Consider the following 23,531-nt stretch of genomic DNA (forward strand, 5'->3'; position numbering starts at 1 on the left):
TCCATCAATCCACCCGACACCCTTCTTTAACTAGTTAAATATTTATGCGAGTGTTAGGGCAGTGGAGGTATTTACATCCTGTTATACAGATCACCGCTGTCACACACACATGCACACAAAAACACACACACGCTCTATCACTCTCTGTTTTTACCATCCAGGTCATTCTCTGGCGTCTCAGCGGTGTACCAATCGCTGGCCGGGCCTGTCCCATTTGCTGTCATTGCTGCTACCTGGAAACTGTACTGACTGCCCTTCTCTAGACCTGGAAGAGAAAAAGAGAGAGAAAGCATGTCATTATACCGTCATCGTTTTCCTGTTGAACGGCTGTAAAAACACGGGTTTGCTGCTTATAACCGATTCACAATCAATACGGTGTCACAGTCATAAATGGTCATATATGGACCCAGTGCCACTCCAGGACTGAAAAATGAAATACAAAAAATACAATTCCTCAAATGGCCACTTGAGGCTCACTGTCATATCGACTGTGTGGTGATTGTTGTTTAAATTGAATAACTCCAATATTTGGATTTTTATAAAAGTTTAAAGTTTTCAATTGAATATCAGCACAGGTAACTGTAGCAGGGAGCTGTGTACTAGTCTTCACCTACGCTAATTCAAAATGCTGAAAGGCTCCTCTGCACTGCACTTGTGGTCTTGGTGCCTTTTTCCACAACATTTCTAATGGACCTCTCTGACAGACCTTAAGTCTTATATAGGCTTTCTAGTTTAACTGGCCACTACCCAAGTTTATTTTATGATTCGAGAGCTTTTTCATTCATTTGAGCCAACATTTCAATTTACGACTGGACAGTGCCCTCACCCTTATTTATAAAATTCACTTGCTGCTAACCAGCTAGTTCTGCTCTTTCCAGTGTCGAGTGTTGCTACTGGCAGACTGGCCAGGTTGTAGACTTGCTTGGGAGATCTTCCAAATATCAGTGTCAGTAATGGTCCTGTTAGTGATGGACTCCCAAGTGGACCATTTCCTGTGAGGTTGTTGGCTCACACCATAATTGTGCGCTTTCCTTCCATCCACCTTAGTTACTATAAAGATAGCCAGCTCTTTCCTCTCCTTTCTGGTAGCCTTTGGATCGTCTTTTTGGCACTGTAACCCACCCTAGGCCGACAGTGTTGGATTGTATAAGACCAACAATTTCCTAGTGCTTCAGGCAATTTAAGGCCTTGTCTACCATTTGAGTTGCACTCCACTTGCGCTCTGTGTGAGTTTTGAGATTGGCAGCTTAAATAGCCGGGTCTGCCGAGTCTCTCAGCTTCAAAAGGAGCCTTACCTTCTCATTTTTGTAGCCCACGCTAATTAACTAAAGTGGGAGCTGGTGTTACCCTTACTGCCGCAGAGGGGAGGAATTGAGCAAGGCTACAAAAAAGTACAACAAATAAAAGCTACCAGAAACCAGAGTGATTAAATCTGTGCTGCTGTCAGATTGTATGATTGGACCACTTAAGCCATCTAGCCTGATATCAGAACACTCAGAGTGTTGCAGTCTATTAAGGAGCCGAGTTCAGAAGTGTTAAATAACTGTGACAATGATGCCCAGTACACACATGGCCAAGTAAACCTAGCATGTCATGCGTACCACAACTATGCAGACATTTGAGAAGACAGTACTCTGAAGAATATTTAATCATTCTCATTCAAAAAAGGAAACAGATTTTTTTTACCTTGAAATTCCCACTGCTTGTTCCACTATGTGGGATAAGCAGTTAAGAAAGTGCATGGTTGGATTTGGGGCTTAGGTAATACGTGTCATTACATAAATGGAGTAAAATAAAGTTTTAATGTTAGCGTTAAGTATGTTTGTTTAATGTGTCGTTCTTTTCACCTCCTCTGAGAAGCTGACTTTTTTTTTTTTATTCAAGAAATAATTTTATTAATTTAAATTTGTCTTTTATTATCAGACAATAAAAAGGAGTGATTACTGCTGACGGCCGGGCTTGCAGCAGGCGGATCAGATTCCAAACACGCACACACACAAAAGCAGAGCTGCCACTGGGCAATGAATTCTGATGCGGACAGACAGATGAAGATAACCATCAGTGGAAAATAATGAAAAGGAAGATCAGTTTCATTCAAATCCTGCAAACCTCAAATTGAAATAATAGCTGGTGGCAGTTTGAATGCAGACACACAATCACACACACAGACCCAGACTTGCAGCTGTTTTTCACCAAAGTAAAGAAATAAATTGACAGTTCCACAGACATATTAAAGCACACACACATATCTTTAGGATTTACGTCTTCTTTGTCTTTATTTGAAGATTTACGCATGCCGACTGTCAGACTCGCATCACGTTCAGTGAAAACAATCTTCTGTGCTTTCATTAAATCCCCATGTATATATATATATATATATATATATATATATATATATATATATATATATATATATATATATATATATAAAAGCACAGTCTGGCTGCAGTCTTGCAGATTTGTACAGCAGTTTTTGTGTAGTTTGGGCCAAACAAGCAGAGTCATTGTAAGAACAAAGAGTGCAGCTTTAAAAGATTTATTTGGGAGAGAAAATGAGGGCAAATACTAAAGGATGAGTCTGGTGATATATTGTAGTCTCTGAGAGATAACAGCCCCCTGATGAGACTGAATTGATCCTACTAACAAGTACTGTGTGCATGAAAAAAGCCAAGATATTTCTCTTTCTTCTGTGCTAAATTTCCCAACAAATGCTCCTGCTTGAGTGATGTTTTATAAAGCCAACAGCAGACACATCTTTAACCATTTCTCTTTTCCAGACTAAATCAAATCACATGCCAGTTTGAAGAGACTTACCAGTGAACAGGTACCAGAAGTTGTTGGGTTCGATGGCTTCCTGGTCTCCACGCCGGCCCGTCTTCCTGTATTTGATCTTGTAAGCTGTGATGATCCCATTCTGGGCACTGCGTGGAGGAGGCTGCCAGGATACTTTGATGCTCTAGAAAAAAAAATAGAAAACAGTAAACAAAGGTGCCAAACATCATCTGACTGGTGATGAGGTTCATAGAGTTCATAGTCCTTCATACAGTTTCACTTCGATTCTTATTGTCCTGCACATGTCTTGCATGGTTGTCCTGACCCTGGTTATACCAAAGGTTTCGTCCTGTTAAAAGAGAGTTTTTTCTTCCCACTGTGGACAAATACTTATTCAAAGGTGTTCGTTTGATTTTTTTCTGGTTATTGATGGTTTCTCTCTATTATCGTAGGGTCTTTACCTTACAATATAAAGCACCTTGGTGCTTTGGATAATTATGAGGTAGTAAAAGAGTTTTTTCATTGACCATCTGAACTGTCACTTTATTTATAAAGCACCTTGGTGCTTTATAAATAAAACTGAACTGAATCTAATTGGTTCTCTTTATGGGTCTCTCTGTTGTGTCTTGAACTTCTTTGAGGTCATTGTGAGTCTTTTTGAAGCAACTTTGTGCACCTTTGCAGTTGTTTTCCATTGTCATGACCCTGACTCATTAAGAAGGACAAAATATGGAGATCACACAGAAGAAAATGACATAAATCAAACAACTCCAAACAACTCCACAAGAGCAGGAGGCAAGACAGCACAAGACACACTGATTGCTTTGGTGACTGATGCTAACTGAGCCACTCCCCTAATCCATGGAGCTACAAAAACCTGGCAATGCATCTAGAGTCCTAAGGCCCATCAGAATTTGTTCCAGTTATTTAGGTAGTATAGTTATATATTTTGTAGTATGTATTTTTTCTGTTTCTTTAAAATTCTCCTGCATCCCACTGTATCTTTTTAGATTTCTTTATAATCCCTATTCATCACTTTGTGAGCATGTTGGGCTCATTGGTAGTTGCTGTTTGTCTCTTTTTTCACCTGTTTCTGGACATTTTACAACTCTTTTTGAATGATTTGGGTTAATGTGTAGTCCAAATTATGTGTTTGTAATTATTTTTGCATCGCACTTTCTGTGTCTTTGTTGCTCGCTTCTGGTGTGGTATTTTTGTCTCTATGTGGTTTGATTTACAGCTTTTATGGGCAGTTTGGGTCATTTAATGTAGATTTAAAATCTCTTAATTCTGGGTAATAATTCAGAATCATTTCTAACCACCAACATAAAATTTTGTACAAAAATTATAGACCTATTATCAGAGCGATAATGTGGCTTTCAGTTTAATAGTCCATGTCCGAATTAACTTTTAAAATCTGAATTAAAAAAAGAACATTAAAGACTCATTTTTTCAGCTTCAACCCTCACCAGCTCACATGGAGTATTAATTATCTAGAGGCTTACCAAGGTTGACGTGACAGTATGATCTTTACATTGATATCATGGTTGTGATATGCTCCATGGATTTGGGAATTACAAAGTGTTTTCTATTCTGTATGTATGGGCAAATAAAATATTAAATAATCCCGAGGGTGGAACTTCAACTGCATGCTGTCAAAATATATCACAAACACATAAATACAGCATAATTTCTGGAAGTACTGGTGTTCATCGCAGGAGAGTGTGAAAAGGGTCTGCATGCAAATCTGATCAGCAATCAACAGAGAAGCTCATCTGGCTTCTGTTGTGTTTCTATTTCAATTTGCACGTGTGTGAGTGTGTATCTGTGTGTTTGGGTGTGTGTCGCATGAATTTTAATTGCTTTATTTGCATGTTAACAACCCACCTCTGACACACACAAACAGACACACACACGCGTGCTCACACACAACAGATGTTTGCCTGGCCCCCAGTGTGCTCTGCTCTGTGAGGCAGCTGCCATCAACCAGCCTGCTGATATACTCAGTGTGACCTAAAATGTGTGCGTGTGTGTGTCAGGTGGGCTGAACATTAATGAATGAAGATTAATGAATTAGAATAGAAAAATCCTCTCTGTGTCTCCGTTGCTTTTTTCTCTCATCATATAAATCTCTTTCAGACGTTCACCTGATACATGTGGGTGTAACTGATAATAACAGAAATCCCAACTTAAACTGATAAACTGGAGGATATTTAGAGATTTAACGGAAGGAGGAAATGATGTGTATTGGATAAAATAATCCCCCATGGCTTGTTTTTGACATCATTACCCTCAGTCAGAATTATAAGTCATGTGACTTTTAATTAAATTCCCCTACTGTAGAGATCAGACACAGCAAATATACTGCTTAGTATTTTAGCAAGTTTAGCCTGCGTATAAAGTTATAAAGATAATTTATCCTCAGTACAAATGCGTATGTAAAATATCCCAAATTAAAACATGTTTTTGCTTTGTTCATTTAGTTTATTAAGCATACAAGATGTGATCAAACCTCAGTTATATGCATTGAATATTAAAACTACCACACAATAAAGTGAAAAACTTTAAACTAAGGGGTCTAAAACATCTAGAAATCTAAAGATTCTGTACTAACCTCAGACTATATCTTCTTCTAGTTACGTATTTATGTTATTTCTCTTTATTGTTAGACTGGAATTTGTTGATTATGAGCTTGATCATGCAAAACCTGCCTGGCTGAATTTCATGAAAGTGGAAACATCCCTACACTTTGGTGTGTACTACATTGCAGATGTCGTACAACAACAACAAACTCTGGTGAATGGCTGACATGTGTTCCAAAGGAGGTTGTAGATATAGCATGCCTAATATGAGAAGTTTTTATTTAGATGTGTGGAAGGGTATTAACTGAGACACTGGCTGAATTAGGTGGCAATAAAATAATGTGATTAGATGACCACACTACAGAGCCCAGGTGCTTCAATAACACTGCAAAGCTTTAGTGAGTTATGTAACTTTTTATGTGTTAGTCTTTTAAAAGATGTATATGTCCGTTAGGACCCAACAGGCTTGGGCCGTGGTGCTGCACAGGGTTCGTGCATGTTGTCCATGAAGTCATACCTCAAAGTGCTTTTTAAACATTATTGAATTAAATGTGATTTGTGATGTGACATTTTTAATACAGGCTGGACGCTCTGTTTTGAGTTTATATTCATTTTGTAAAACTTGGAGTCTTAATCAGTTTTACCTCAGTGTTGCATCTGACCAGTTAATTATTCTTTCCAGTTTCCAGTACAAGTACTTTTGGTCTTTTTTAAAGACTGTGCGTGTTGCTTTCCACTCGCCTAAAATGACCAGACATGTGTGTCACCAGTCCTTGAAGTTAAAGTTTTGAATAGTTCTCATAGTGTTGTGCATTTGGGTCTTTGGTTTGTTATCCAGCCAATCTAGAACCAACATCTTTTGTTGTCACCCTTTAAAAAAAAAAAAGGTAACTAAATGGATTGTCATATGCCAACATGTGAACACACATTCACATGTTGTCGTATTAACACATATTTAAAAAGACACAGAGCAATGGTGTGTGGATCCCTGCTTCAGCTGCGGTGAAGTCATTGGGCCAACAAGCAGTTTAAATATTCAGCCAGTGTTACTGTGAGGATGGCCGCAGAGGAATTCATTAACATTTAGCTGCACCTGTTCCCTCTGCTGCTCCTCATCCACCTAATTGATTACAGCAGAACTGATTATGAGAGGAAAGAGAGGGAGGAGGGGGAAGAGAGGAGAGGCAGAAGGATGGAGGGGGCTGGGGATAGGGACAAACTGAATATATGTGAGAGTCGGCCAGATTCCTCCATACACACTCTTTCTCGCTCTCTTTCACTCTCTCACTCACTCTGGTCGGGCATCGCCACGTGCTTCATTAACTAATTAGCCACTTTGACAGGACACAGTTGGATGTGAGGTCTCCATGGAAACAGTTCAGAAGTTAAATTCATGTTGCAACAACTCCCATGGGAACAAAAAGAGGGAAACCGTGAAGGAGGACAATACTGCTAGCATACCGACTCTCCATCTGCAGAGCAGTGCTCCTCTTCCTCCTTAACAGCTCCTTTTGTTCATTTTAGGCTATTTCACTAAATATACCACTTTCAACGTAACTTTAAATGCAATCAAGTCCTACTGCAGGTACTAAGGCTCATCCCATTGCACAATCTAGGATTTGTCCTCTAAGGAACCAAGGTCAGATTTCACAGTCACTCGGGTGGACAGATGAACTCACATGTGGTACGACACCAGTGACACTGCAGTGAACCTGAACACAGTTTTGCAGTTTTTCTCACCAGCCAATGGCAGACACTGTCTGAACTGACATGGACACATCGTCTGAAAAGAAAACATATGGATAGAATTTCTGTATTCAAAAATTTGAAGCTATTAAATAGGCACATCATAATGTTCCTTGACTCTGCCTGTAAAAATCTAAAACACTCCCTCATGTTCAGTATTATTATTTCATGAACAGCTGCACTGCTTTTGGCTGCATGGAAATATCGTTTTGACAACTTGCACTTGTGTCTCATTCACACTAGCTGGATCTCCATCAGTGTGTCACCAGAGTGACCTAAGTTCTAGTAAATTGTGGCAATCTCGAACAAAATAAATCTTTCCTCTGTTCTCCCTCAGTTGCCTTTAAAAGCTACAGTCGAACTTTAAAAATGAAAGTCTTGATGATAAATTAATGGACCACAAAGGTGAAAAAAGACAAGCACAACCCCAGTCTCACTTCTCAACTGCTTGGCCATAGTTGGACACCCAGTTCTCATGACATCTAACAAAATGTGTCAGTTTGAAACAGTAGTTCATGTTTTCTTGTTTTATCGATGCACACTGTCATCAGTGTGCTTTTAGACTGAATATTCCCATTCTTCATTATGTATGTGCTGAAAACATGCCTCTAAAACAGCCATCCATCCATCCAGGTGGTAAGACCTGGATACACGCATGTATCAAACATCCTTTGCCACACCCATGTTTTCCAGGCACTCCTAAGGGATCCCAAGGCATTTTGAACCATATACGTACAGAATCCTTGTGGCAAGCCGTACATTTGCTCTGTGCTCTGCTTCCAATTTTCATAGCCATAGAATCTCCAAGAATAGACACCCAGGAGGCTTGATCAGTTGCACCAGCCACCTCGTCTGGCTCTTTTCAATGCAAAGGAGGTAGCCTATCTCCAAGACTGACCTCAGCCTCCCGAGAGAGAAAACTCATTCTTGCCATTTGTATTCACAACTTTATTCTTTCTGTCACCAACCAGAGTGCATGACTATAGGTGAGCGAATGTACGACTGGTGAATCAAAAACCTTTTGCTCAGCTCATTCTTCCCCAAAATAGCCTGCTAGAACACCAGAATTACTATGGATACTGCATAAAACTGCCAGTTCATCTCACGCTCCACCTTCTCACTTTTCATAAATAAGATCCAGATATAGTTAAACTCCTTCACTTGGGGTAACAAATATCTCCCACTAAAAAGGACAAAATCTCATGAAATCCTATAAAACTAAGACTCTATTAAACTGTAAAGAGTCTGGCAATATAAATACCAGAATCTGCTGACATATTTGTGCAGTTGTGTGTAGAGTAGAGGGAGGACTTACCATCTTGTGGCACTTTCCAGCAATTTTGTACTACGTGTTCATTATTTAACAGACTCAAGTCTTATCCGGTTGTTCAGTCTGACGTCACTAGCCGTGTCTGGACCTAAACTCCGCTGCAGGTCCATATATCAAACGATCACTATGGCATTACTGTGAGTTGAAAAACTGTCTAAAGTCTTTCATCTTTAATAAAATGATCAGCGTTCTGCTCTACCAGGTGTAACAATTGAGTTTAACATCCAGGCATCCATGAAAACAGAATTTATAACATTTAACGGAGTTAGAAGTTAGCAGGGAGTTAGCTCGCTAGCTTCTATCTAAATACAATATAGCATGTCCTGACTGCGGGGTTTTGGAAACAGATTAAAACGTACAGCTCTGTTATCACTTCCAGCATAAATGAAGACAGAAAACTAAAAAGCAGTGACGTTAGGGTTACTGAAGTTGGGCTAGCTGGTATATAATGATGTGCTACGTGACCGCTAGCGACACAGCTATGTTAGCATAATATAAACAAGCTAACTTTTTTTCCACTCGATAAAAGTTAACGTGAGTGTTCTCGGTGGTCAGGAACAAATGTAATCGCATGGCAGGATGCTGTAAAAGGACCAAACTTCAGCCAGGAGAACAACTGAGATAATCCATCCACAATACGAGGTTAGTCATTCATATACTGCTGCATGGGCTGGGCTGTAGTTACATCCTAAGGTTTTAAAAACTGAGCTTAAATAAATGATTAGCGGTAATAAAAGCCGAGGGAGGTCAACAGTGATCACTGACTGTTTTAGGAGCTTTTTGAGATCAAATAGAAGAAAATACATAACATTAAACATGTTAACAACACAAAAGCCATATTAAACGCAGACTACTTTAGGCCCGGAAGTAGGATTCGTCGTGTCATCACTGAACAACCGGATAGAAGCAGTGTGTAAAGTTACAAAAAATGTCAAAAATCATAATCATTAGAAAGAACTGCCTCACAAATCAAACCAGCAGTGTATACTCAAGCAATTGTACAACCATGTCAACCTTATTATTAAATACATTTTAAGTACTGAGACCCATAAACCTTCATAACACAGTTTCCTGATTTTCTGCTGCCTTTATTTACACATTTGCGCAGTTAAAGAAAGTCTTAAATACAAACCATCTCATGTATTAATGTCAGATGTACATTGGACATATTTGGTAGAAATCATGTCTCTCAATTAAAGTGTGCTGTGTCCATTCATTTATTGAGCTTCATGGCTTAAATGTCACTGAATGAACTAAATGGGATCCATGGAACAATTAAGCTCATATCAGAAGTATTTTCTTTAGAGGTGAATTGGCCTCCAGCTGTATTGAAACACTGGATGATTTCATTCTATTTTATCCTGGTCTGGAGCAGAAAATGTCGGGAACAGAAATCCCTCCTGCAGCTGCTTTATATTCAGAGGTAGATGACATTGTAAAGCAGCAGGGTGAGCGAAGGCACAGCCTCATTCACCGCCTTCATACAGGCAGAGCGCTTCCGTCTCTTTTAATTTTCCCTCAGAGGACACCAGGAAAAATACACGGAGGCCCGCAGAAAGCTGATGAAGATAACGCTGATAATAATACAGATAATAATCAGACAGCCCTGATAATCACAGTGGGGGCGCACACATCTTGTAGAAATTTAATGAAGATAACCAAAGACATGCCAACCCTGCTCTGGTGTCTCGTACTTCACGTAAATTCTTCTATGTGCAACACAGGCTTCAAAACTTATTAAGTTCCCTGATGAACCAGGAAAGTGTTTAAAACCGGTTGGGACTCTTCACACCAGGCAGGATATTCTGAAAACAGCCATTTACTGCCAAACCCTTGATTCAAGCTGCCCCATCTGGCAATCCAAGTCGAGGGAGTACTCTGCTTAACACTGGGGCTGCTGAGAGTCCAGCTACACTGGGAACTTGGATGAAAATGAAAGTGGATGGATGAGCATCACCACCAAAGAGGAAACACAATAACCACAACACATTTTGAGTAACAGAAAACCAGCAGAACTGCAAAGAGAATATACTGAAAAAGGGTTTTTTTTAAAAACAAAATATTTTCATCTACATCATCCATTTAGAGACCTTGCAGGGAAGTTTCAACACTCTGTACTCATCTTTTTAAACTTTATGCTAATCAAGTTTTTTTTTTTTTTTTTAAGAAATAGAGGTTTATATGAAATCACACTAATGCAAGTGTGTCCTATATTATCCAACTTCTTTACTGCTTGTGAAACATAGGACCCCCAAAGAGCCTGCCCCACCTGACACAGGGAAACAGGTGAGGTGCACTCTAAAGAGGACACTGGCCCATTATAGAGCTTATAAAGACAAAGAGACTGACAACCAAACACTGTCACCCACATCAATTTAGAATAATCTGTTAAGCTAACAAGTATGCCTTTGGACTGTAGGAAGAAACACACAAGGTCAGGAAGTACATGCACACTTCAGACATAAAATTCCCAACCAACCAGAACCTTCTTGCTTTGAGACTCTTCCATCTGGTTCCTCTTCCATCAGAGATTCTTCCATCTGGTCACCATCTAACATTTTGTTAGATGGTGACACATTTTGCACATCTTGTCCATTTTGTCCGAGTTTTGACACCTGAGTATACATCAACTGTTTGATGACAACTATTAAAATAGTTTCCAGGTTTTTAGAAAAGCAGTTGTTTAGACAGAGACCACCCTCACTAATGTCTGATATGCACCCAGTCACATGTTCTAGAAAAATATGAAATATGACAGAAACTACTAGATTGAGAAAAAAGCCTCGAGGGTTACTCCTAGTCAGCTTTCAAGGGGTAAAGAGTTTAAAAAGTGTGATGTAAATGTGAGAGGGAATTGTTGTCTGTGTCTCTGTGTTGGCCCTGAGATGGACTGACAACCTGTCCCCTGTCTCTCACTGCTGAGACAGGCTTCAGCCCTCCACAAGCCTGAAATGAACAAGTGGTTAACAAACTTGATAGAAAGATGAAAGATGAAAAGTCAGGTGAGATTCACAGTGGCAAAGTCCCAATTCCTATCCAAACTATTTCAAGTCCTCATGAACTCGACCACTCAGTGGACCCCTTGCTGGCAGCATTTAAAGCTTCGCTTTGGGCTGCTGAGAACCATGACATGACTGATCATCCCTTGTCTGTCCACATCCTGTCAGTGAGGCAGACAGTGAATGAGGTGAATGAGGAGATGCAAAAAACAAACTAGTGCTAAAATTGTAGTTCAGTCAGGACCACTACAGCTCACAGAAGACCAATATTTCCATCTGCAGTCATTTATACTTGGCAGTATCTGTTGCTGTTGATATCAGATGATCTTCTGGGATTATAGCTGAGCTTGGCTTCGTCGTCTGCCTAAACTAATGCCGTATTCGATTCTTTCACTTTAGATGATGATCACTTCCTCTTACAAACCTCCTGTATCTTCTCTGGCTCTGTAAACCAGTGCAGGTATTTAGAAACTCCAGTGCTGCTGATTCAGGACATGGTCCATTTAATTTATGGGTACAGTTGGTGTTATTGTATTTGGAGCTGTACTTCGACTGTTTGTGCTGCTGAGCAATTTGTGCGATCGATGTATGAAAAAGCTTTGAAGAGCAAAAATATGTTCAAGTGAACCTGGAATTAATTCAGTGGGCTTCTCCTCTCTTTCTATATACTGAGCTGCAGTGTGAACACGGCATACAGAATAGCTCATCCGCCCTGTGACCTCCACACACACACACACACACACACACACACACACACACACACACACACACACACACACACACACACACACACACACACACACACACACAAAGGACCAGGTGGGTAAACACTCCCTGAATTCAATCTGTGATTGTTTGTTTATGTCCTCTGGGTGAGAGCTGCAATCACACTGACTGTGTGCCAGTGTGTGTGTCTGTAGGTGTGTGTGTGTGTGTGTGCGCGCATGTGTTTAAATGCCCTCTGGGTAAAAAGAGCAATCACACGGAGGGCAAAATGTCTCTATTTGGTCGGCAACAAAACATGCAATGCCATGCTGCACTGTTCTGTGTGTGTGTTCTGAAAACTAACAGCTGTTAGGGTTTATACCAAAAATACACTTGATATATGTGTGTATGTATGAGGAGTTGGTCACTTGCATATAGAGAATATTAATAGAAAGGACCTATCCTGTTTATCCTGTTGGGCTCTGCTAGAGTAGCTCTGTGTGATTCACAGTTTAAAAAATCTCATTTATCTAATACTGGGCGTCTGCGCAGGCCCACAATTCATCCTGTATGAAACAAGCTGTTAAAGCGGCTCCTTCTTTAAAGCTAACTTTCTGCTTGTTGGCTGTCCCTCATGAAAAAGAGTTTTGAACAGCAGGTGGACAGGGCGTTTTTCTTCCTAACATGAAATGTGAACATATCCCCTCCCTATGATATCACACAGATCCAAGAGTAAAAAAAAGTGTGTGGAATTGAGTTTAGAGCGAGGATTATATGTACTTACATTTTCTATAGATGTACACTTATCTGTAAAGAGGATATTCATATAAAACAGGTACTGTCCCTCTGTTTTTCACTGGTAAAAATTATTTAAAAGCCTATTTAGTTTTATTCATTTGTCAGTTTTCTTTATCTGGGAGCAGGACGCGGGAGGATTTCCCACTGAATTGGACACAGTCTCTCACAGGGCAGGTGACACAGAGTGACAGAGACAATCATACACAATCGCATTCACACAGTCGATGCAGAATCACCAAACAACCTAACAAGCATGTATTTGGAGTGAGTGGAAACCATCATACACATTATAAGAAATTGTTCATCCAGCCTGATTCTTTATACCAGGTGTTCCCAGACACCCACTGCCTGACACTCGCCGGTGTTGTTACTCATCTCCAATCGTTGAATTTTGTGTGGAGTCGTCGTGGTAACAGGATGATTAGACCCTCAGAAACAAAGCGAAAAGCATAATCATCAGTTTGTTGTCATTCATCAGGTTCTGTGCATCCTTCCCTCCAAATCACCATCATTGTAACATCTCCTGAAGCTCTGCATCAGGATAATATCAGACTGCTAAATAGTCCCACTCTGATTGGACCAGGGAGGGTCCTGTGACCTCATAGTTTCATGTCTTCAATTATGTAACCTGAATCCAGTTTATTGTTTTGTTATTCATCACAACTGTCCTACGAGGTGAGGAGGATTCCTAATGAGCAAAACCCAACCTGGTGATGAATGTTGATCAGATTAGATCAATCAATGCAGGACTTTTGGTCATGGTGGCTCATTAATAACTACATTGTAACACAGATCCACTAGTTTAAACACAACAAGACTGCATAATTATATCTGTCAGTTTTTAGGCTTTTATTATGCAAATGCTTTGTTCTATTTCATGACTGACTTTTAACTGTATATTTACTGTTGATTTAGTGACTCTTATGTATAATTGACATTTTGTAGCTGTAGAGCACTTTGGCCAACTGAGGTTATTTAAAATGTGCTACAGAACACTTCTAAATTAATGATGTGAAATTAAAGATCTACAGTCCTACTTGTCTTTGTGTCCACCAAAGAAAAACATGAATATATGTTAAATTGTACAACTGCCTGCTGTTAGTGCTGGTAGTACTTTTTTCTAACGTACAGTTAACAGCAGCTTGTGACTGGAAGAAAGAATCAAAGCTAAACAAGTAAATGATCAGATAAAGGTTTTTCAATAAATCAATAAAACCATAACTAAAATTTGTCTTTTTACCTTCTGGATGATTGATTAAAGTTGTCTTTGTGAATAAAACTTAAATATAATACAATGGCAATGGGGAAAAAATGTGTGTGAGATTGTATTTGTACAGAAGCTGTGGGGACATATTTCTGTTGACACAATGAGTGATATCTGCATTTAATAGTGAGGATCTAGTGTACGGGTAGGGTGAGGGTTGAGTTTTGTCACCAGGAAATGAATTTAAGTCAGTGTGTGTCTAAATTCAAAATGGTGGAAAGTTTTAAAATCGGAGCTTCTTTGTAAAGAAAAGGTCACGGTCAGCAGTACTTCACACATCAAAACGTTCCTGAAATAACTCCAAACTGTATGATGTCACGATGTCAAAAACAAAATTCAATTAAACCGCTGCATCGAAGGCCCCGAAGGATATTTTCCCCCGGCAACAACAGTCAAGAGCTAAGTTTGAGACGAGGTCTGATATGTAAATTATTTTAATTAACTGAGTCGTTCTACGTGGTCTTTTGTATTTCAGTTTGAAGGAGAACTTTTATACTTGTTATGGCCAAAAAAGGAACTGCTGTGATTTTCCATTACAGACCTCCTCCAGATTTAAGGTTTAAAAGCAATTTTGAATTGTGCCTGAAACCCAGCTGCTCTGACAAGAGCCAAACGTTGCTAAAGTTGAATAAAAGAAATGTTAAAAAAACAGAAATAGAGACACCACGAGGAGGCTCTGCCATTCATAATATATAGAGAACTGTGCAAAAGCTTTAAGCACTGTTGTTTCGCTTCTATCACGCAGCGTCATCAGGGAGCCATCTGACTCATAAAGAAGTATCTTTTGAAACAAAGACAACTACAACAGATGGTGTGATCCCAGCAGAGGGATGATCTAAAGAGTCTGGGATTGCATGAAAACACAGAAGGCATTGTTTTCTTCAGTGACATATTGGTACAATAGCTGTCTTTGGGGGGGAACTTCATTGAAATAATAATCAATTTTTTCAGATAAACCAATCACAGACATCTAACTGAAACCTAATCTCAGGGTATTAATGTAATAACAACTGTGTGGGTTTCAGTCTTTTCATGCTACATGTGCTGCTGCTAACTTAGTTCCAGCTAGGGCCACCGTTATGGGGGGATGAAGGTGGAGGTTGGGGTGCTGGCGCCTATCCTAGCTGCCATAGCACAATAGCTGAGGTACACAATGGACATTTTATCAGAATATCACAGGGCTAACACAAGACTGTTCACATTCACACATAGAGCCACTCCACATAAAATCGCCCTATATGGATTAACCAATCAACTCCAATCATCTTTGGACTGTGGGAGTAAGCAGCAGGACCAAGTGCTGCAGATACTAGGAGAACCTGCAGAAAGGCCCCATCCAGCCAGCGGATATGAACGCAGGAACTTTTTTCTGAGGTTTTGGTGCCAATTATTCCACCACTATGCTGCCATTCATGGATGGCACAGTTAAGAACTTAAATAGAAAAATAAAATGTTCAGGGATTTACTAGAATGAGTATGATTCTCTCTCTTGTATCCATCTGCTTACATTCTTACTTTTGTTACCACCAAAAAGTAAGAATGTAAGGATCTTGGTCACTTAGATAAGAAAAGCTTTTTTCCATCATCCACTTGTGGTCTGCAGGCATTTCTGAACTACAATTCTAGAATACAAGCTGAATGAAGTCTTTGTGAATTTTTCTCTATTTATTAAAATCTGTATCTGTGGCGAACGTGTTTTTTCTCTTTCCCAGAGAACAAAGCTTGATCTTCTGATTCTTTTCACTTTTGTCTGTCTGCTTTAGAAATTTCAGTTAAGCCATTATTTGCTATAAAAAATGACTCTTTTGTTAGGAATAACTAACTTCTGACACTTTTGCTTCTGATATCAGAATTGAACTTAATCAGACATTTGAGGTGTGAGTTTCAGGCAGATGAAACAAACAAGCCTTACTCTAATGTGGACAGTCAATCCTTCAAGGTCATTTTCTCAGACATGTCCAGACCACGGGGAGCTGATAGGTTGCTCCCTTGAATTCCTTTTTCAACTACTTAACTCATATGTTCACAACTTTCACCATAACCACAAACTTATGAGATAGAATCAACTGGGATTTCTTGGTTAGGATATCCAGTAGTAATTCAGTGCTGGGTCTCTTGCTAATGCCACAGTCTCACTAGCAAAACCAGCTGTTGGGGATCATGGTATGACAAAAATAAGACTGCAACCACTTGCAGTGAGTTATCAGCCATATTTTAATGTGAGAAAGGTTTGGATTTTTAGCTTATTCTCAGAAGTTTTTGATCACATTTCATATTTCTAACATTAACACAGTTATAGCTGCAGGCTGATTTAGTAGAACAGGTCTCTGATGAGTCAATCAAGTATCACCTGAAGCATTAATACAAAGATATAAATCTGTCCTTTAGTACAAAGATGTAAAGGTTGTCACGGCCATTGATTTGGCTCAGTTTAAATACAGTAAATATTTCTCGTTGACTGTACATGACAGCTTCTTTTGTTTTTAAATGTTCCCGAATCTTAAGATTTTTACTGATTATTTCCAGGTTTTTGTGGAAATACGACAGAGTTAAAATATTTATACAAGAATACATGTGGAGGGAGATTGAGAGGCCTTAGGCAACTCCCTAACGAGGATGTTAACTTTCTTGTTTTGTCAACTGTGTCATGGTCCTGGGCCATGTTGGCCCAGTATTCTTAGTTTTGTTGGATTATAATATTATTTTATGCCATGTTAGACCCCTAATTAAAGGTTGTGAATTATTATGTAGTTTTAGTTTGCATTATTCTCCTGAATTAGAAGAAGGTGGTAACTATTGCATTTGTTAAACTGATTTGCATTACATTAGACTGCTGATTTATTGTGAATGAATGATATTGTTTTATGATGCATTATACTGCTGAGTTATATGAAATACTGTTCGCAGAAAGTCATCACCTTATTTGTCTGATTGGAAGAGAACAGAACATACTGGAGTTTTCTGCCCCATCTCAGCAGGAGCAGATAAACAGGGAGCCAAGGTCGTAGCTTAGGCGCTGTGTGAGAGAAAGCATGTGAATGTTTAGGCTTTTATGATTAGGTGGGGGCCACTAGAGGCTATAAGAGTTTGATCAATGCTCCACCATTTTGAGATCTGATGCTGTCTGCGTACGGTGTCCATCTCCCACGCGTGTGATCATTAAAATCATCGTTTGACTTGACCCAGCCGGACCAGTGTTGTTATTTTGGTTTTTCCTCTTGTATCCATCCCCAATATTTGAATCCGTAACAGTTTCCGTGTGTTTTGTATTTTGTTCCTTATTTACATTTAGTTTAGTTTGCGTTTGGGTCCAATTCCTGCCTGCCACACAGCCGAATCATGACAAACTGTCAAAATTAAGAAGTGAAATTTCATAAAGAACTCTGAAAAACCCAATTTCATCCCCTAAAAAGTTAAATTAACATCTTGTATTGAGCTCAGTTGGACTCCTCACTGCTATTTCCTTTAATTAATATTTAGACAAGTCTCTAAAGTCTCCAGACTAACATTCCTGTGGAGACTCACTAGGAGGTTAAACTGCTTCAGCAGGAACCTTTTTTGACGAAATTGTGAACCAACAGAGCTAAAAGTTTGTAGTATGAGCTGATTCTGACCAAAATCCACTCCTGATCCTCAGTCTGACAGCCATACATATACACAGAGTGACCCTAGATGGACTCTCCAGAGAATTCTGGGTAAAAGCCCCACAGCCTGACATACTGTAAACTCTGTGCTGTGTGTTCAGCCAAGCATTCAACAACACACACTCACACACACTCGCAGTAACGCTCCACTGACTGGAGGAAAGTTGAGGAAATGTCAGATTTGTCTGAAAAGTTGGTTTGACAGCAGAAACTTGACAAGATCGGAAAGATTCACATTTTTTTCCTTCAGCAACACGCTACAGAGAAACTGACTGAGGCAGGACTCACATACACACAGACACACTCTGGATAGCTGTTTGTGTGTGTATGTTTGTGAGACACACAATTAAGGAGTGATTTGGTCACTGCAGAAGTTTATAATTTATATTTAGTTTTTAAATATTTCACTGTGAAACACATTTCTGTGTCGATGCTTATTTATGATCAACCAAATTCAGCTTAGAGTAGTTAACATGTTTTTGTTGCATCAGAATCATTAAAGCTCACATGTCTTTGATCTGAAGTGGATCTTTTCTGCTCCAGTTTAATTTTTTAACCTTCGCCTCTTCTAGCGTGAGCATCTTTGTGTCATTCACTGTTTAAGATAAGATTATTTGGACTTCTCTCGCTCTTTTGGCCAGCTTTCTTCAGGCTGGCATCTCCTCTTTGAGAAGACATATGAACTGCAGGTGGGTGGGACTTTTTGTTTGAGATGACCATATAAGGATATATGTTCTCTGTGACATCATGGGGAGAAAATAATAGAAAAAACTGTCTGTAACGGAATCTTCTGGCTCATCGGGTTTATTCGCACTTCCACTGACCTCATTCTTTGAAACTTTGACCATGTCTAACATGAACATCCCTAGTGAGGCAGTATATGTGTGACAGAAAATGAGAATAAGCAGAAAAATTCATTTTTAAGTCACTGTTATACTTCAACTTTCACATCTTTGAGCCTCCTGTGAAAATGATTTGGGAAGGCAGCCTACGGAATAAAGCAAAGCCTGCAAACCAGTTCAGGCAGTCGACTTGAGCAGGTTCTTCATCTACATATGATACTGTCACTTCAGCAAACATCTAATGCAATCATGCAAATTACTGCTGTCACTCCCCACTCCCTACAGTGTTGTGCTGTGCTGAGCATAGTGTTCTGATGTTGGGAGTAATGAGGTCAAAGCCAGTATAAGCGCTGTACATTCCCATAGTGAGTGTGAGTTGGCTGATTGCATTAAAAAGTCCACTGCAAAATACACCAATCAGCTGTATTAAAACCACTGACAGGTGAAGCTGCAATCATCTTGTTGCAATCCAGCTTTCTCCTGGGAGACCTATGATCCTGGGAATCACATGGACATTTTTTGACCCACACCACCGATATAAACTACAGACTCAACATCACCTGTGCAGCAGCACACCAGTACAAAGCTCCCCTATTACACTCCAGTAATGGATTGTTTTTATTTTAGCACATGCTAAATTGCTAAAATGGAAAATTACCAGAAAAAAGAAGACGACACATTCAAATTATTCTTTTAAAATTGGTTATTTTCATGAACGATCACATAGTGTGTGCTGCAATTCAAAGAAACAACCTGTTTCCTTTCCTTCTATAAAAATGCTAACATACACACTCGGCTAACAGGGTGTGTTGTCAAAGTATGTAGCAATCATGAAGCTATAATGTTTAGAAAATAAAGGTTTATTTATTCAAATATTTTAAATGTGTTTGGTATAAACTAACTGATCTTTTAAATAACTTGCATTATTTTTGATGTTGTTATTTTATTCCAGACTTTTAAATCTCAGTGGGGTTTTTTAATATATTGTCTGTTTATATAAGTTTGCTTGATGGTTACATGATCACTGCTAAATGTAAAAAATGTGATAGATAAAGAAATCTTTGATCCTTGATAAAGGTAGCATTGACGTGCTGTGTTATTATCTAGAGAAATCAAACAGCATTTATAAAAGCTACCATACAGATACTGCAGTCACTTCACTGAGTTTCCTTTCAAAGTTTCAGAGTTTGGCCACAACCCTGATCTCAGTATCATGAAGGATGACAAACTGAGAAAGTGCTGAAATCTACAGAAACAAACTGTGCACTGTGCACTGATGCTTTCTCTCATCTCATCACGCTGAAAAAAAGAAGAAAAATCTGACTTTGAAAGAATATTGGGGGGCCTGAAGATACACACTTCGCTATGTTGACAATATAAATTTGATGTCCTCAGTGGTGGTACTGACTGATGATCATCTTACACAACTTTCACCGAATTCATAATGTCTGCTGCATGGAGAACATCTGTTTAGAGGACAATCAGCTTAAGCAGATCTTTTTGATTGCCTTTGATGTGTCTGAAATTTGTAATGTTTACCAGAAAGTCAGCATTTGGTAGCAAAAACATTTTCAACTAACCCCGAGAATCTTACTTGAAATGTGACTTTTCTTTTCTCTTCAGTACTACTGCTGCTTCCACTGATACTGTTAGAACAACCAATAACAGTAACAGTAATCTCTAATTATCTTGCCCCTATGTAAAATGGTTTTTGTTCTTCTCTTTGTCTAAGTGCAAGTTGAGGTCAGGGTGTGGAGGCAGCGCCACCTGCAGCTCCAGTATGTTTGGCATTCATCTTTCAACAACAGACACCCATATTGCTCTTTGTTATACATGTATCCTAAGGCTTTCAGCCATCAAACACCTCTGACATCGCCAATCAATCAGCCTTGACCTAAGAGCCAATCGTCAGAGAAATATCAATCACATGCAGAAAAATAAGCGGACAGAAACTAAATGAGGTCAACTCTCCACAGACTGTCTGAACTTCCATTTGTATGGACATAAATTATAAGTTGCTCACACAGCCAACGGAAACATTCATGATTTTCTTTTCCACTGCTGCTTTCTGAGTAACATGAAATAACCTGATCACACAAACATCTGATGAAACAGAGTGAAAGAAGGTGGTAAGTTTATTCAAACTTACATCTCCACCACTTCTCTATATTCAAATACCCGACCAAGGTATTAAAAACAGAGAAGAGGCAGGAGAAACAGTGAAAACCTTCACAGGACTACTTAAATGGATCCTGTGGCTGTAACCAAGCTGTTGTGCCTTTGGCTGCTGGGGAAGCAACAACTTTGCACTAATCTGACTTTATCTTCGATATTGATTTGGTTTACCTCAGTGTGCCGGGCTGAACTTAAACCAAACTTTGGAATGGATTTTTGCATCAGAAGTTTCTTCTCAGCTTATCATCATCCCTTCAAAACACATTTGGGTCATTGGGGATTTTGGTGTTATAGTAAAATAATATTTTATTATCACATTTTATAGTGGTTGTACCTGCAGCGTTGTTAAGCTGTTGATTCTATGGTTTTGGGCAAACTTGTCAGATAATATTATTTGTCACTACTTCCAAGTCATAGATGTATCTCTATGTATTGTTAAATATCATGATTGTATCGTCTAATATAAAACCACAACTGATAAAAGATCTTGGGGATAATTTAGAAACAGTGTTACTGCCAAACATTTTCACAAACATACTCAAAAATATACTTTGTTGTGTTAGTGCCATCACACAGGACAATGAAAGAAGACTGCAATCTTTTAAAAAGGTGCAAAGTCTGCAGCAGGAAGTCAGAGGGGCAAGAACAGGGAAACCTGGAAGTTTATTGACCGAGGACAGCAGTTCATACTGTGCTTAGAAGCGTTTGCTTTTAGGTTTTAGACTTGAATACCAAAATCTAAGAAAGACATTAGGATTTAAATATCCTCCTGTACAACACTGAGTCCAAAAATGAATGCTTATCCTGTTTGTTCAAACATTATTATAATATTGTTATAAACACTGTCACAACACCTTAAGTGTAACAAATTAAAAATTAACAATTCATTAAACTTTACCTAATTTTTTTAAATGTTTTTTACAGTCTGACAGTAAAATGGTAATATTTTGAAACAGGATAATACCTGGTCTGTATGCCATGTTGGTAGCATATCACACACCCAATGCTAATGGATAATCTGTTGGTAATGGCAGTTCTACTGGATCAAACATTACTAGCAAAGTAACAGCAAAACTAAATAACCATTAATATAATATAATATAATATAATAAGGTTTCAGAAGGTTGGCAGTGTATTTTAATAAATAAAAGTGCACATTGACTCAAGACGTTTATTTAAATTTAATCAAAGCTTCAACCAAAGCTTTGATGATTAAACCACAGACAGCAGTCAGCCCGTGAACTCTAGCTGCTGGTGTAAAACTTGAGTACTTTGTACACCCACCATCCATTCCAGCCACCTCCTGCTGATTTTATGCAGTTCAGAAATTAATTCAGTTTAAACTCATATTTAGTACCACTCAATATGAATTGAGGCAGTGACTAGTGTTAAAAATAACATGCTTTCCAAGTTATTTTTCCTTTGAGTAATTTTCTTTAAACAGGGATGATCCTTGCTACATTTTGCTTTTTTTCCCGATTGTCTGCTACCAGACTCATTTTCTGTTATATTTGAGAAGTATACTTTTAAATAAAAGCTCTTCAAAACCCTACACTGTGGGCTTCTCCTGAGACAAAGTCAAGACAACAGCCTTTCTATGCATTTTCAATGTATCCTGAGGCAGCACAGGATGGCACACTGGCACATACCATAGTTCATATTGTTTCCTAAGACCCTGCTGGACTTAAGATTAGAAGTCAGTAGAAACGGCAGTAGAACTGCCTTTGGGTTTGAAAACTGTTGATGCTTCCATTCAAAACTGCTGGCTGTAGCTGCTCATCATCAAAATGAATCATCAACATGAAATGCATCCAGCTTGAAACCAAAGTTGATGTTTACTATCAGTCCAGGTTTGAGGTCTTTAGTGAACCTACAGAGCAGCCATCCTGGAAGCTGTCTGGACATACCTAAGAGGATAATCTTGAATTTGAGATTGACCAAACTGATATAAGACTTTTGATCTTGCAAATTGCAACACGCAAATATTAGAAATTACTTTTAGCCTTAAATATTAATTTACGGCAAATGGTTGCACCTCCCTCAGTTTGGTGCTTTTGGAGGTTCCTTCCTGTTAAAAGGGAGTTTTTCCTTCCCACTGTCACCAAAGCGCTTGCTCATAAGGGAGTATGTTTGTTGGGGTTTTCTCTGTTTTCTTTGTGTTATTGTGGCAAACCTTCTGGCAATTACATGTATTGGTGTACCATCCTAGAGGAGTTGGACTACCTGTGTGATCTCTGTAGGGTTCATGTATCACCTGGTAACAATAGTGGCACTGACCCTAGCCAAGTCCAAAACAATGCATAGCTTCTTATTGTTGTTCCTGTACTGCATGTATTGTTAATTTCATTTAAATGAAAGCAGTTGAGACTGATTAACAACCCCTTCTGTTACTTAACTGACCAGATCAATATCTCACAAGTTTTACTGGCTTAATACCAAACTCTGATCACTGTTACTTCATTTATTTGAGCAGTGCACTATATTGCCATTTACATTTGCACACATTTCAGTATATCACTGCAGCTATTTACTATCTTCCTTGAAAAATATCAAGAAATGAAGGCTGATTCAAGACTTTTGCACAGCACTGTAGCTCTCACAGGGTTAAAGAAGTTAGAAAAGCTCCTTCCCTTCGTGGCTACAACCCTTGAACCGGCTGTCTGATCTGTTGGTG

At 39.0% G+C, this 23,531-nt stretch overlaps 1 protein-coding gene across 2 annotated transcripts in view; it reads right to left on the reverse strand.

Moving 5' to 3' along the window:
- The window catches only part of dcc (DCC netrin 1 receptor), a 409,341-nt gene that overhangs the window by 93,041 nt on the left and 292,769 nt on the right, over positions 1–23,531 (reverse strand). For both annotated transcript variants that reach the window (XM_040000674.1, XM_040000673.1), the window contains exons 13-14: positions 2,815–2,956; positions 155–265 (exon numbers count right to left, since the gene is read on the reverse strand). In XM_040000674.1, the coding sequence (XP_039856608.1) occupies positions 155–265; positions 2,815–2,956 (253 nt within the window). The remainder of the gene's footprint in view (positions 1–154; positions 266–2,814; positions 2,957–23,531) is intronic.

Source organism: Simochromis diagramma, unplaced genomic scaffold (genome assembly GCF_900408965.1).
Source record: "Simochromis diagramma unplaced genomic scaffold, fSimDia1.1 OVJJ01000596.1, whole genome shotgun sequence".
NCBI lineage: Eukaryota > Metazoa > Chordata > Actinopteri > Cichliformes > Cichlidae > Simochromis > Simochromis diagramma.